This window comes from Eublepharis macularius, chromosome 1 (assembly GCF_028583425.1).
Source record: "Eublepharis macularius isolate TG4126 chromosome 1, MPM_Emac_v1.0, whole genome shotgun sequence".
Lineage (NCBI taxonomy): Eukaryota > Metazoa > Chordata > Lepidosauria > Squamata > Eublepharidae > Eublepharis > Eublepharis macularius.
In genome coordinates this window covers 237995902-238010885 of record NC_072790.1, presented here as the reverse complement: position 1 = coordinate 238010885, position 14984 = coordinate 237995902, and the positions used below count along the sequence as shown (strand labels likewise).

The 14984-nt window shown below is 54.7% G+C and overlaps 1 protein-coding gene across 2 annotated transcripts in view; it reads right to left on the bottom strand.

Annotated features, from left to right (window-relative positions):
• The window catches only part of LOC129340592 (lysosomal acid glucosylceramidase-like), a 61409-nt gene that overhangs the window by 41440 nt on the left and 4985 nt on the right, over positions 1–14984 (bottom strand). For both annotated transcript variants that reach the window (XM_054995471.1, XM_054995479.1), the window contains exon 2: positions 7670–7780. In XM_054995471.1, the coding sequence (XP_054851446.1) occupies positions 7670–7736 (67 nt within the window). In that variant the 5' untranslated portion in view covers positions 7737–7780. The remainder of the gene's footprint in view (positions 1–7669; positions 7781–14984) is intronic.

The window sequence follows — 14984 nt, the reverse complement described above, 5'->3', positions numbered from 1 at the left end:
CACCCACCCCCTTTTGGCAGTGTTTCCCATGGGTGAAAACAGACAGGCTGGTGTGGCTGGGAGTGGCATGTTGGATGCACACTGCACCCAGACTTCAAGGTGTGTTGCTACACCTGTCATCCCACCCCACCCCTAGGCCGAAACTGTTCCCTGTTCGAGGGGCCATTTCATGGACTGCTGAAAATGCTGGTTTCAGCCCACCATGTTACCACTGTTCCCGGGAAGTCACGCGAGACGGGGCTCTCTGGCCAGGGGTGGCATCTTGCGTGAGAACTGCCCCGACCTTCAAGGCCACATCCCCATGAAAAGAACATTGGGTTGAATCCAGCCAGTTCCAGCCCCCTCCCCCAGTCTCACCCATTTCCCTTACATCCAACAGTGGCCATGCTGCATGGCTGCAGAATCCCCTGGATACCCATTTTTGCGTTCAAAAATGACCCGGTCTCCCTTTTTCTGCAAGCAGAGAAGCTGCTTGTATCCACTCTATAACGTGGAAGAGCACTCCCATGCAACAAAAGATGTGGTCAGGAACGTATCTCCGCATTTATATCTCACCGTGTCCACACCCCACTACTAGTCCGCCACGACAAGGACCAAAGTTTGTAAGGGTCCATTATAGGCGGGGTCAGTGTGGCTTGAGATTGCTATTCTTGCATTGTCCATTCAGTGCATAGTGTGTGAATGTTGCACCAAAGCACTCATAAGTTACAGGCCCCAGAAGCCATCCATTAGCCTTACAAGGAAAAATATACACGCTGGCCTGCATAGGGTTGACAATTCCATCTCCAACCTGTGCCCCGACCCTCCACCACGGCCAAAGCTGATCCCACCGTGTGAGACGTGATGGACCTCTCGTTCCAAGGGCAATTGTGCACAGTCTGTGGGCAATATATTGGTGGGCACACACGCACCCCTCTGATCTCCCACGCCCACAGAGATGACTGGCAAGAGTAACCACCTCGCCGCCCATTGCACTTGCAGCAGTCCAGAGGGGGATAGAGCGCGCAAGGCCACAGGTGCGCGAGGAGGAGGAGGAGGAGGAGGTAGAGGAAGCGAGGCCTGTGCCGGAGGAACTTCCCCCACCTGCTGTCGAGGAGCAAGAGGAGGGTGTGCCCGAGGGATTGGAGGCACCACCAGAGCCACCGGCCGAGCAGCCCCAAGGTAGGTGCTGGCGTGGGCACAACAGCAGCCACCAGAGGCCGCTTCTGGAAACCCCCGGGGAGCGCAGGACATGCACCACTCCATGCGCTGGCATGAGTGGGCACACCTGCACAGCGAGCGGTGTCGGCTGGACTGCCAACATTGGAAAGATTAACTCCTGCGGTGTGTTGTGTCCTACTGTATGGCAGATGCTGGGATGGGGAGAGACCTGGCCATTCGGGAGGCAGCTCTGGGGGAAGACCCTGGCGGCAGGCGTGGGCCACAACAGAGCCGGCTGTGCCGACCTGTGGTGGAGGCACCACCAGAGCCACCGGCCAAGCAGCCCCAAGGTAGGTGCTGGCGTGGGCACAACAGCAGCCACCGGAGGCCGCTTCTGGAAACCCCCGGGGAGCGCAGGACATGCGCCACTCCATGCGCTGGCATGAGTGGGCACACCTGCACAGCGAGCGGTGTCGGCTGGACTGCCAACATTGGAAAGATTAACTCCTGCGGTGTGTTGTGTCCTACTGTATTGCAGATGCTGGGATGGGGAGAGACCTGGCCATTCGGGAGGCAGCTCTGGGGGAAGACCCTGGCGGCAGGCGTGGGCCACAACAGAGCCGGCTGCGCCGACCTGTGGTGGAGGCACCACCAGAGCCACCGGCCGAGCAGCCCCAAGGTAGGTGCAGGCCTGACGTGCATCCGCCACTCAATGAACAGGCAGTATGTGTCTCACCGATCAATATAACTTTATTGGTTGAACACCCAACATTTGAAGGACAACTTCAAGAGTCACAGGCCACAGGCGGGGGCCACCCGGGCACCACCAAACCTCATAACTTGAACCTCATAACTGTTAACCAAACGTGACTTCAAACCAAACAGCATAACTCTAACCAGATCAAAATTGCATGAATTCTCAACCGACAGGTCATCCCATGCTTTGACTGCACACTTATGACCAGCCCCAATTTGTTCACAGTGTCTAGCGTTGGCGAGGCTCCACCAACAAGCGCGCCCCATGAAGGCCCCTCTACCAGCAGTATGTCAGGGCCACCAGCGAGCAACCTACAGGGGACGGACAACGTCCTGAACGCCATTGAGGCACTGGAGGGCCGAATCATGAACACCCGTGAGTGAGTCGGGCTTCGGGTTCGGGCGGGAGTGTGGTGAGGCCGAGGTGTTCATCATCTGCTTGGTTTTTTTCCAGTGAACAATGTGCAGAGCAGACTTGACACCATGGAGCGCCTGCTCCTCTACCAGGGAAGGAAGCACAGGGCGCTTGAGAGGCGTGTTCGGGCACTGGAGCAGCAGTTGTCCACACAGCAGTCGACTGCAAGGGAGCAGTGAGATGACGGGGGGGGGGGGGTGTTTCCATTCGATGCCTGTTGCAGCACTTATTTGTTGAAAAGTAAAGTTTTTGGGTTTGTTGAATGCCTCATTCATTGTCCCTGTTTTGGTGCATTGGTGGGAGCCGGGAGTGGGAATTCATGCTTTTGAGAAGGGCGCCTACAAGGTGAGGCGATCCCTGGACCTGCCAACACAGGAGCGTCTTGGCACACCTTGCCTCGGCTGAGGAGGAGGGGCAGGAGGCTGGCTGATTGTTCCCTCGTCCAATTCTCCCTGAGCTGGCGTCGCAGGCTGGGTGTTGGTCACTACCGGTACAAGGGGTGGCCTTTCTGGAGCGGGCGCCACCGGTTCCTGTCGCCGGAGCATGGCCTCTCCAAGTGTTTGCAGCGTGCTGACGGCTGCACGCATCACTTCCAGGTTCTGGTTCCAAGCGCTCTGGAACATTGCCTGCTCCTGACGAGTGGCCTCCATGAACTCAGCCCGCCACATCTGAGCCTCGGACTGCTCCCTCCTCCGCTCGGCAATCTCCTCGCGGTGCAGATCGGCTGCCTGGCTCATCATTTTCTCGGCCACCTCGGTGCTTCCCTGGGTCCTCCGCTTACGGTGCCTGATTGCTGAAAGACGTGTGCCAGGGGACAGCTGGGCAGCGGCAGCGGGAAGGCCTCCTGAAGGGGAGAGCACAGCAGCAAGGTCAAGGCACCAATCAAGTCGAGGCCTCCCCATTTCCCAGTCTGGGGGGGGGCACAGACCTTGGTCGGCCAGCCGTAGGGACTGATGCCTCCAAGGCCCGGCCTCACAATGGGGGTCACTGGGGTACCTGGTGAGCCGCTGCTCGGGGAGGGTGGGCTGTTCTCCTTTCCAGAAGTGTCCTCCGCACCGCTGGCAGTGCCCGCCTCGGTCTCATCTGCGCAGAAGGCAACATTATCAGCGGACTAGGGAAATACTACAATGGCTGCCCCACAGAGTGCCCGCCCTACAGAGTGCCTGTGTCCCTGAACCCACACCACCCTCTGTCCAGGCCAGCCTGGGCAGCGCTTGCAGGGGATTCTCTCAGGGGCAGTGGGCCCGAGAATCACGGTTTGGCCGGGGGGGGGGCCTGGCCTGTGCCCAGGGCGGGGGGGGGGGGTTCAGTCATGGCTGCCAGGAAGAGAGCCATGCAGCACCAGAGAATCACGGCATGGCCTGGGGAGGGGAGAGTCTGGCCCGCCCCACAGAGTGCCTGTGTCCCTGAGCCCACACCACCCTCTGCCCAGGCCAGCCTGGGCAGCGCTTGCAGGGGATTCTCTCAGGGGCAGTGGGCCCGAGAATCACGGTTTGGCCGGGGGGGGGCCTGGCCTGTGCCCAGGGCGGGGGGGGGGGTTCAGTCATGGCTGCCAGGAAGAGAGCCATGCAGCACCAGAGAATCATGGCATGGCCTGGGGAGGGGAGAGTCTGGCCCGCCCCACAGAGTGCCTGTGTCCCTGAGCCCACACCACCCTCTGCCCAGGCCAGCCTGGGCAGCGCTTGCAGGGGATTCTCTCAGGGGCAGTGGGCCCGAGAATCACAGTTTGGCCGGGGGGGGGCCTGGCCTGTGCCCAGGTTGGGGGGGGTTCAGTCATGGCTGCCAGGAAGAGAGCCATGCAGCACCAGAGAATCACGGCATGGCCTGGGGAGGGGAGAGTCTGGCCCGCCCTACAGAGTGCCTGTATCCCTGAGCCCACACCACCCTCTGCCCAGGCCCGCTTGGGTAGCCCCCACCCGGCCCCTCACCTGTTCCTGCCAGTCCACTTAAGGTCGCGTCAGGATCATCCCCGTGCTCCAGGAGGTCTTCTTCCTCGAAGCCAATGTGCCCTGTTAATGGAAACAGGCCAGCATCGTCAGAACGGATCTCCTGTCCCCAAGCCCGAATGGCCCCCCAACACCGGAATCCCTGACTCCACCCCGCCCCCACCTACCGCTTGGGAAAGGGGTCGACGTCCTAAGATGGTCCGCATTGATGGTGACCAGGTCATGGCTGAAAAGCTCCTCAGAGCCCTCCAGAAGGTCCATTGGGTCTGGCCTCGTCCTGCCCTCCACCTCCAGCACAATACTTCTTGCAAGCCGCTTTGGGTTAACACTCGCATCCCCCCTCAGAATGCTGTCGAGCTCCCTGAAGTAGGGGCAGGTTGTAGGCGCGTTCCCAGATCGACCATTGTGTGCCATCACCTTCTTGTACTCCAGGCGCATGTTTTTGGTCTTCGAGCGGCACTCTGTAGCCGACCGCTTGTGGCCCCGCTCAGCCATCTGCCTCGAGATTTTCTCGAAGTAGTCCAAGTTCCGGTGGGTGTTTCTCAGAGCTTCCTGGATCTTCTCCTCACCCCAGAAGTGTAGGAGATCCATAATCTCTCTGTGTCGCCAGGATACTCCCCGCTTCCCAGCAACTGCCCCCCCGCTGGCCATGCTGCTCCAAATACCCACGTATGCAACAAACACCAGCGTTGGCTGCTGTGCTTGCGAGTTGGGAATTCTCTCGTCCCTAGGATGGGGCCCCTCAAAGCTCCTCAAATCAGCGTGCAAGGGAGTTCAGGTCAAAGGTCGACAATACGTGGCGTGGCGGGATTCTTTGAGAGGAACAAAATGGCGACAGCACTAAAAACGCGTGGGCCATAATGGCAGAGGCGAAGAAGCGCAAGTGCGCCTTTTGAGATGTTTCGCAACATCGATAAATGTTTTCTGGGAAACAAAAAAAAATTTCCAGCCCCACGGAGAAACGCAAGAATGGAAATTCCTTGCCGTTCCTTGCCGAAGTGCGCATTTTCGCACATCGACCAACGCATTCCCGTTCTTGCGCAAATTGCGCCCGGTTTTTAAAAAAAAAATGGCCTCGCCATCGGCCGGCAGGGGGGAAAGGGGCAGGCCTCTGAGCGGTGACGGGGCGTCGCGAACAGTACAAACCCGTACTCGGATGTTCACACCGGCAGCCTATATCATGCAACAAGGCGCCATGAAGCGCAGGTAAGATGGGACGGGATATGACGGGTGTGAACGGGTTTGAACGGTGAAAAAGCGAAAGCACTCGCTTTATTAGTGCCCATCTGGAATCGGCCCAGGATAAGGACCGTTAAAGTTTTGGGTGCAAAAGAGCTGGGGGGGGGGAGTGTCAGGGAGAAGCTTGGTTTAGGCTAGACAGAACAAAGAATGAAATCATCTCAGTTCCCAAGAAAGATACATTTCGCGCTGGCCACAGCCAGCCTTCAAGGACACTTGCTGGAGGCTGCGGGGAAAGAGAAAGTAAATACTTGCAAGATAACCTACTGGCTTAACATCAATAAGAAACTTCTCATGCCCTCAGAGGACCAGTGCATAACACAGAACACATTCATGGCAGATATGCCGACAGGCATATATGACCGAAGGCTTGCCACCTCCTGCCAATCACTAGCACTTGTGGACAGAGGAGCAAAACGTTGGGAGCATGCCCACGAGTGGAGGGCAGCTGACAAGCCTATGCTTGGCAGAGTGGGGGGCAGGGAGATCCTCAGACCCCAGACTCCGCAAGATTCTGCTCCCTGTCACCGTTCATCTGGCCAGCAGGGGGCCAGGTGAGGCTTGGCTAGGATTGCCAGGTCCTCCCACCCCCCGGGTAGGAGGTGAGAGGCGCAGCACTGGGGAGTGCTCCCACACTCTGCAGGGCCCCAAATTCGGCAATTTGGGCCCAATCTGGCCTGGATTAGGCCACTGTGGAGTGCGGGAGTGCTGCTGTGCTCCACAACGGCCTGACTCGGGCCCAATCTGGGCCAATTCGGCCCTGATTCGAAGCCAGATGAAGCCTCAGGAGCTTGCCTTGTGGCATGGGAGTGCACCTCTGGAGGTGTGTTCCCCCCCCAAGCAAGGTAAGCGGGGGTGGGGGTGGAAGTGGGAGTGGGGGATCCTCTGCCCTCAGTGGGGGACTGGCAACCCTAGGCCTGGCAATCTCCTAGAATAACAACTGATCTCCAGTTGAAAGTGATCACTTCCCCTGGAGTTAGTGTTGCCAGGCTGAAGGGTGGGGGCTGGAACATGGGGCGGTCAGTGGCATGGGCATGATGATGTCACTTATGGGAGGAACAGGAAGTGACATGGGGTGGGTATAGGAATCTCTGGAAACTTCATGATAAACCCATAGTTTCTGGCAATTGTCCTGGAGTTGGCAACCTTACCTGAGCAAGAAACAAATAAGGCTGTCATCCTGGGTGACTACCATTCCTCCTGATCTTCCAATGGAAAACCCTTTCATTTCAATAAGAAGCCCTGCCTCCTGTCCCCAATCACTTTCCGAAAGGCTTGGTGAGAGCCGTGGGGAAAGCACTGGCATAAACCCTCATGCTCATGGACACTATACTGGGGAAGTAGGAGTCTGTCCTACGGCCTTGGCCTCAAGTGGGACACCTGAAGGGAGCCAGGGTCTAGGGCAAAACAAGAATGGCTGTGGCCTTCAACAGTGGAGATGTTTCTTCAGTGATATTGTTAGCAGATGCCCCCTCCCCCAATGATCACAAGCGCCTGGGAGAGATACCACCCTCCATCCAGCTGAAAGGGAGTAGGTAAATGTGGGTCTGTGTGTATGTGAATTTCAGAGGGGTCACCATGGCGAGGCTTTAACAAGCAATATGAAGATTGCATGTCTTTCGTGTGCATGGCAGGTAGATTGCAGGGTCCTGTCGCCTCACTTTGCCTTGGGGCAGAGTAGGGAGGGGAGAAAGGGCTTAACCCTTCAACCGCCTCTCAGTTTCACTGATTGAAACCATGCCACTTTCTTCTTCTTTTTTTCATTTTCAAGAGAGAAAATAAAGGATACATTATAGTAAAATAGTAATTGCTGCCTGATCAGCCATGGTAATAGTTAGAATGAATTATTTGCTTGCTTGTTTAAAGATTACAAAAATTAGGAACAATGCAAGCAGAAAACTGCCTGGGGCATGACAGGTCATAAATAATTCTGAGAGTGGTTCAGTAAATGAAAGATGACACATATCATAAACATTGCAATAGACTACAGTCTTATTTTCTTAGAACTCTCTGCAACTGATCTTTCCATAGCTATTAACCATCATGACTAAGAAGTGAACCTTTCTGATCAGAGGCAGTCTACCACTGAATTCCCAGGAACATCTCTTCCTTGTTAACCATGACAGTCCAACTCGGGCTCATTTTATGTGTTCCCCCTTTAGGTCTTACTTACCTATCGTATTTCCTACCATCCAGAGGAAAAAGGAGAAGACCCAAATGCCGGCATCCAAAACCCACATCTCTGCATTCACACACCTCCGTCAAAAACTGAGAGCAGTCAAACCTGTATGCCAAAGAGAGATTGGGATGAGAGTTGCTGATAAAGGCATCTGCCCACATTCACAGTTTTTAAATCCAGCCACCTTTGTTATCACTCGTTATTGTATTCCGAATAGCAACTGTACTTTTTTAAATTGTTGTACACAACTGGTACTTTGAATGTCCCCTGTGATCAGAGACATATACAAATTGCGAACATTACAATATAGGAAAATATGCACGTATGGAGAAACATGTAATTTGTCATTAGGTGACTGCCAATGAAATAGATTTGTAGACGGGGAAGTTGGTGATTCAGGGTGGGAAGGGAGAAGTAGGTTTGCCAACAAGCCAAAATTTATCTGGAGTTGGCAAATAAGGCCACCAAAGTTACATGGCCATAGGATTCTTTTATGAGTCTGTCTGCTCACATCTATTTGTCAATTTAAATAATTTGTGGTGCCCTGTTAGTTTGAAAGCGGACGAGGAAGGACCAATCGTCTTTTCATTTCCAAAAAAAAAAACCTCATTCCATTTGGTTTTACTCAAGCTTAAAGGAAGGGCTGTAGTTCAGTGGTGCTCTGCTTGGAAGCAGAAGGTTCCAGGTTCAATTCCCAGAGTCTCCAGTTAAAAAGGGATCCAGTAGGAAGTGAGATAAGATAGCTTCGAGAGCCTGACCACCCGGAGAGCTGCTGATACTTAGGGTTAGACAATAATGACCTGGCTTGTAGGCCCTCTGTTGGCCAATACTGTGGTTTCCACATAGGAAAACTTTACTGCAGGGAAGTTTGAGAAGGATCAGAGAAAAGCTAGAGAAACCTCGGGGAACAGAGTTGTCAGGCCTAGCTGGCACCCAGAGAGGGAGACTGTTAGGGGCAAGAACAAGCTTTTCAGTATCATATCGATTTGAAACCAGAAGTGATGCCATCGCATCAAGGTGAATCCTCTAGGGGATGAGTCCTGAAGTGTCATGACATCACTTCTGGTTTCTCACAGGAAGTGATGTTACATGTTAGCACAATGCCAGATTGCCGCTCCATTTTCCCCACCACCATCTTGTCAATCGGCAACAGGGAACAGGGGGTCCAGCCACGGAGGTCCCCCCCAGGTGCCTGAATGTGCCACGATGCTGTGGGGAAGCAGCAGGGAAAACACTTTCCAATAGTGTTGAACCCAGAGGAGATAACCCATGTGGGAATGGCCTATATTTAACAGAATACTGGAACAGAGAGCTCACTGGCCTGATCCAGCATAGCTCTTCTTTATTATTATTATTTTTTCATGATCTAAGGCCCCTAGTTGAAGACCGGTATTCCCGATCTGACGAATAGAGCTGTGGTTCTTGAAAGCTTATGCTACAATAAAGTTGGTTGAAGGTGCTACTGGACTCTTTACTATTTTGTGACCACAGACTAACTCAGCTAACTCCTCTGGATTTATGAGTATTCCTGATGGCATGGTATGATATAGTAATACCAGGTTTAGTAGGATGCAGAATACAATGCTGCAATTTGCCTCAATCTCTCTGAATATGGCAGAGCAGCCAGTTTGTGCATTGATTAAAGCAAAATCTGACCTACAATTAGTTGAATCAAAATTTACTACAATTAACTACCATCATATGTTCATCTTCCAGAGAACAAACTCAAGGCAGGGCCAGATCTAGGGTTGCCAGCACTCAGGGCAACCCAAGTCTGACTCCTCATGCGCACACACAGTGTGTGCATGCTCACAGCGCTGTGTCACTTCCATGGCTGGAAGGTTGTCACTAGAGATGGGCACGAACCAGTAAAATACTGAATCATGCAGTTCATGGTTCATTGTGTTTCATGAACCACGAACTTTCATGAACTTACCCCGGTTCACGAACTGGTTTGTTCGGTTCATGAAAAAGTCACTTCCATGGCTACCCCAGCATGCCGTGGAGTTGGCGGAGGCAGCGCAGGTGGCTGGGAAGCCACCTGTGGCATTCGCCTGCCCTGCAGGACAGGGGGCGGCTGGCCGCTCCCTGTCCTGCGGGGCAGGTGAGTGGAGTGGGCGGCCTCCCAGCCCCTGCACTGCCTTTCACCTGCCCCACAGGATAGGGGGCATGTGGCAAACCGGCTGCCCCTGTCCTGCAGGGCAGGTGAATGGCAGGGACGGCCTCCCAGCCCCCTGCTCTGCTGCCCCCAGGCTCCCGGTGGCTGGCAGCTGCACCTGTGCCCCCTCTTTGGCAGCGCCGTGGGCAGACTACCCCCCTTGCCCCCCCCATCAATCGGGCCCTGACTCAAAGGGATTGTTGGGACAGCCTGGGCTCTCATCCTCTTTCTTTATTATCCTGCTTCCCCCCACCTGAAGTTGTCCCTTAAAAGTTCCCAGTGTCTCCTGTGCCCTTCTCCACCTCAGTATCAGGAGACCAGGATAGACAAAAGCCTTGCACATGTTCTTCCACACCTGTCTACTTCCTTATCCCTTGGCTGGACCCCGTATACAGCTCCTCCTTTCCTCCTTTCTTCTTGGCCCAGTTGGGTCTGGGTTCCCTGAACCCCTTGAGTTCCCTGCTGCTACATGGCATCTTTGGAGAATAGCTGTTAAAAATAAAGGGGAGCCCAAATGGCCTCAGAATCCCTCTCTCCTTCCTCAAGCTGTTTCCCCATATCAAAACAGTATGGGGGGAGGGGCTGTCCTTTATTTTTTAACAGTCATTTATTTTTAAACTGCTGTATGGTTGCAGAAACCCAAGTCTTTAAAGACAGGCATGTTTAGCTTGAGCTAAACATCTAGGCCTAGCGTCCTGTTTCAGCAAGAGCCGGCTATATGGCCCTGGGAAACTGGCAAAGATATAATTAGCAGCATTTTCTGGGGACAGGTACAAGACAGGCAAAAAGAAAGAATTTCATCCAAACAGGTGCAGTTTGTTGCAACAAGGTGGCTTTCAGGGACAAGTTTCTGGAGGAGGAGAGGTCTGTTGGTGGCCATGAGCTACGCTCTCTTACTGGAAACACCATGTTTGGAGGCAGACTTCCTTGGAAGATGAGTTACTGATGGACAACAAGAAAAGGTTGTCACTAGAGATGGGCACGAACCAGTAAAATACTGAATCATGCAGTTCATGGTTCATTGTGTTTCATGAACCACGAACTTTCATGAACTTGCCCCGGTTCACAAACTGGTTTGTTCGGTTCATGAAAAAGTCACTTCCAGGGCAGCAGAAGGTCACTTCTGGGGCTACAGAAAGCCCATCCCCCCATTGCCGTGGAAACTGATTGATCAGTGCCAGGGTGTCTGCAGTGATGAACCAAAAAACGAACCAAATGAACTGGCCTAAAGTTCGTGGCGGTTCGTCAGAAATAGGCTGACGAACCGCAGGTTTGAGAACCATGAACCGGTCCAGTTTGTGATGAATTTTGGTTCATATTTCAGTTTGTGCCCGCCTCGAGTTGTAACCTTCATGCCCTCTTTAAGGGTTTCCCCAGAACAGCTGCTGTATATAGGATAGTTGTTTGCACTCGGAGCTTCTTTTTGAGAGCGAGATTCCTGTGTACATGAACATTCCACCAAACTGCGTCTCCAGGCTTATGTTCATCCATAGACCAATCCTCCTGGAATTTGTTTCACCCATTGTTCAAAAGGTAGAGTAGCTCTACGAAACTCACAAAGCTGCCTTATACTGAATCAGATCATTGATCTATCAAAGTTGGTATTGATCACTTCATCTGGTTCTTTTAAGTGTAGATGGAGGAGATTGAACCTGAAGGTGTCTTCATGCAAAGCAGACGATCTAATCCCTAAACTACAGCACCTGCTTTTGCAGTCCCACAACCATCATGTTGCTATGTGCTTTTTCATCTGTTTATCTCAAACCATCTCAACGGTTCAGTTTCAGGTGAGAAGCCATATCGGTCTACAGTAGAAAAGCAAGAGTTGAGTCCAGTTGCACCTCAGAGACCAAATTGATTTCCAACCCTTCAAGAGTCAAAGCTCCCTCTGGCACAGATTTAAACTAAACTGCAGATACTTGTGGAGCTTGGGACAGGTCTGTTCTCTGAATCTGGGCCAGTGTTTTAGACTGCCCTTGCAGGGCCATATTTGGGGGGCAGCAGGAGGGTCGCTTGCCAAAGAGAGGGTGGCGGGCACACCTGCTGGCTGGGAGTGCACAGAGCTGGCGGCAGCCCCCAGGCAGCTGCACAGGAGGGTGGGGAGGCTGCCTGTGCTGCCCTGGCCACCTGCCACGCTGACGGGATGGCCGGCTCACTGGGTGCCAAGCTGGCCTTCCAGCTCCTGCAGTGGCTGCTGGCCGGGAGTGTGCCACCAAGTAATGGGCTGGGAGGCGAGTGGCTTGAATCATGGGAGCGCTCCTGGGGTACGGGCGCACCCTGCGTGATGACATCACTTCAGTGATGTCATCACGCAGTCCTGAGAGCATGTACATGCTTTGCACGCACGTACATGTGGGTGCCTGCTCCGGGTGCCTGCAACCCTCGCTACACCGCTGTGCCCTTGTCCACTCCAGGATTTAAAGAACAGAGAAAAGGAGAGTTCTCATTACTGCTGCTGCAAACTGAGAAAGAACCTGAATTACAAAACTGTACTCAATTTAAACTGCCGCTTCCTTATTCGGACAGCTAGCACTAAAGACAAAAAAGCTCCCTACAGCTCTTGATTTAGAAGGCCCGTGGGTTGTTCTCTAACACAAAATTAAATTAATAAATCCAACCACACAAGAAGGGCACCAACCACAATAAACAATAAGACTTTGTTTTTGAAAAAGCAGTGCCAATTGAGTAGTGGCCTAAGAGCCAAATACGCCAAACCAGCACAGCCACAAGACAGGGACTGATGCCGCACACGTTGGATAATGCACTTCCAATCCTCTTTAGAGATCATTTGGAACTGAATTTTTCGAGTGTGAAACAAAAAATCCACTTCCAAACGATAGCTAAAGTGCATTGAAAGGGCATTATCCAACGTGTGCGGAATTAATAAGGGGTGCTCTCCATTTAGCCATGCTCGCTAAATGGAACTTCCATGTTTAGAGGCAGTCCACCTTGGAAGAACTGGTGTTGAGGGAAAACAGGGGAAGGTGGTTATCCAGTTTCCCACACAGGAGCTAGGCTGCAAGATTCCTAGTTTGAGAATTCCTGCATCTCCAGCCCTTGGGTCTGGAAAGAGCCTTCTGTCGCAATCGGAAAGATCAGCGGCTGATTCCTCTAAGCAGCCAGCTGAGAGTTAACCTTGTTTCCCTGGTCCCTGGGGCAGGAACTGGCTTTTGCAATAAATTTGTTGGGATTTCTGCAGGATGAAAGACAGGATGTCCTAACTGCTCTTGAAGAGGGTGTAAAAGCAACCCGAGTGTTTGGGGAGGTAGAAAAGAAAAACAGAACTAGAGAGGAGGATTGACAGGTGGAGGTGCAAGGGGGGAGGGGCAAGGGGGTCTGGGGAGGGCTGAGAGGCAGGAGGGGTCTGGAGAGGATTGACAGGTGGAGGGGCAAGGGGGGTCTGGGGAGGGCTCAGAGGTAGGAGGAGTCTGGGGAGGATTGGCAGGTGGAGGGACAAGGGGGGTCTGGGGAGGGCTGAGAGGCAGGAGGGGTCTGGGATTGACAGGTGGAGGGGCAAGGGGTCTGGGGAGGTCTGAGAGGCAGGAGGGATCGGGGGAGGATTGACAAGTGGAGGGGCAAGGGGGGTCTGGGGAGGTCTGAGAGGCAGGAGGGATCTGGGGAGGATTGGCAGGTGGAGGGACAAGGGGGGTCTGGGGAGGGCAGAGAGGCAGGAGGAGTCTGGGGAAGATTGGCAGGTGGAGGGACAAGGGGGGTCTGGGGAGGGCTGAGAGGCAGGAGGAGTCTGGGGAGGATTGGCAGGTGGAGGGACAAGGGGGTCTGGGGAAGGCTGAGAGGCAGGAGGGGTCTGGGATTGACAGGTGGAGGGGCAAGGGGGTCTGGGGAGGGCTGAGAGGCAGGAGGGATCTGGGGAGGATTGACAAGTGGAGGGGCAAGGGAGATCTGGGGAGGGCTGAGAGGAGGGCTGAGGAGGGCTGAGAGGAGGGCTGAGGAGGGCTGAGGGCTGAGGAGGGGTCTGAGGAAGATTGACAGGTGGAGGGGCAAGGTGAGTCTGGGGAGGGCTCAGAGGCAGGAGGGGTTTGGGGAGGATTGACGGGTGGAGGGGCAAGGGGGTCTGGGGAGATCTCAGAGGCAGGAGGGATCTGGGGAGGATTGACAAGTGGAGGGGCAAGGGGGGTCTGGGGAGGTCTGAGAGGCAGGAGGGATCTGGGGAGGATTGGCAGGTGGAGGGACAAGGGGGGTCTGGGGAGGGCAGAGAGGCAGGAGGAGTCTGGGGAAGATTGGCAGGTGGAGGGACTAGGGGGGTCTGGGGAGGGCTGAGAGGCAGGAGGAGTCTGGGGAGGATTGGCAGGTGGAGGGACAAGGGGGTCTGGGGAAGGCTGAGAGGCAGGAGGGGTCTGGGATTGACAGGTGGAGGGGCAAGGGGGTCTGGGGAGGGCTGAGAGGCAGGAGGGATCTGGGGAGGATTGACAAGTGGAGGGGCAAGGGGGATCTGGGGAGGGCTGAGAGGCAGGAGGGGTCTGAGGAAGATTGACAGGTGGAGGGGCAAGGTGGGTCTGGGGAGGGCTCAGAGGCAGGAGGGGTTTGGGGAGGATTGACAGGTGGAGGGGCAAGGGGGTCTGGGGAGATCTCAGAGGCAGGAGGGATCTGGGGAGGATTGGCAGGTGGAGGGGCAAGGGGGGTCTGGGGAAGGCTGAGAGGCCGGAGGAGTCTGGGATTGACAGGTGGAGGGGCAAGGGGGTCTGGGGAGGGCTGAGAGGCAGGAGGGATCTGGGGAGGATTGACAAGTGGAGGGACAAGGGGGTCTGGGGAGGGCTCAGAGGCAGGAGGGGTCTGGGGAGGATTGGCAGGTGGAGGGGCAAAGGGGGGTCTGGGGAGGTCTCAGAGGAAGGAGGAGTCTGGGGAGGATTGGCAGGTGGAGGGACAAGGGGGGGTCTGGGGAGGGCTGAGAGGCAGGAGGGGTTTGGGGAGGATTGACAGGTGGAGGGGCAAAGGGGGGTCTGGGGAGGGCTCAGAGGCAGGAGAGGTCTGGGGAGGGCTGGCAGGTGGGGTGTGGACCCAGGAAGGGCGGGCAGAGCAGGTTCGCTCTTCCCGCCGCATCCCCAGCTCCAGCAGCCTCACAGGGCTGCAGGTGGATTGCTCACACCCTCTTGCCATGGAAGGCGGTGTGCCGCATCCTCTAGCAGGCCTCGT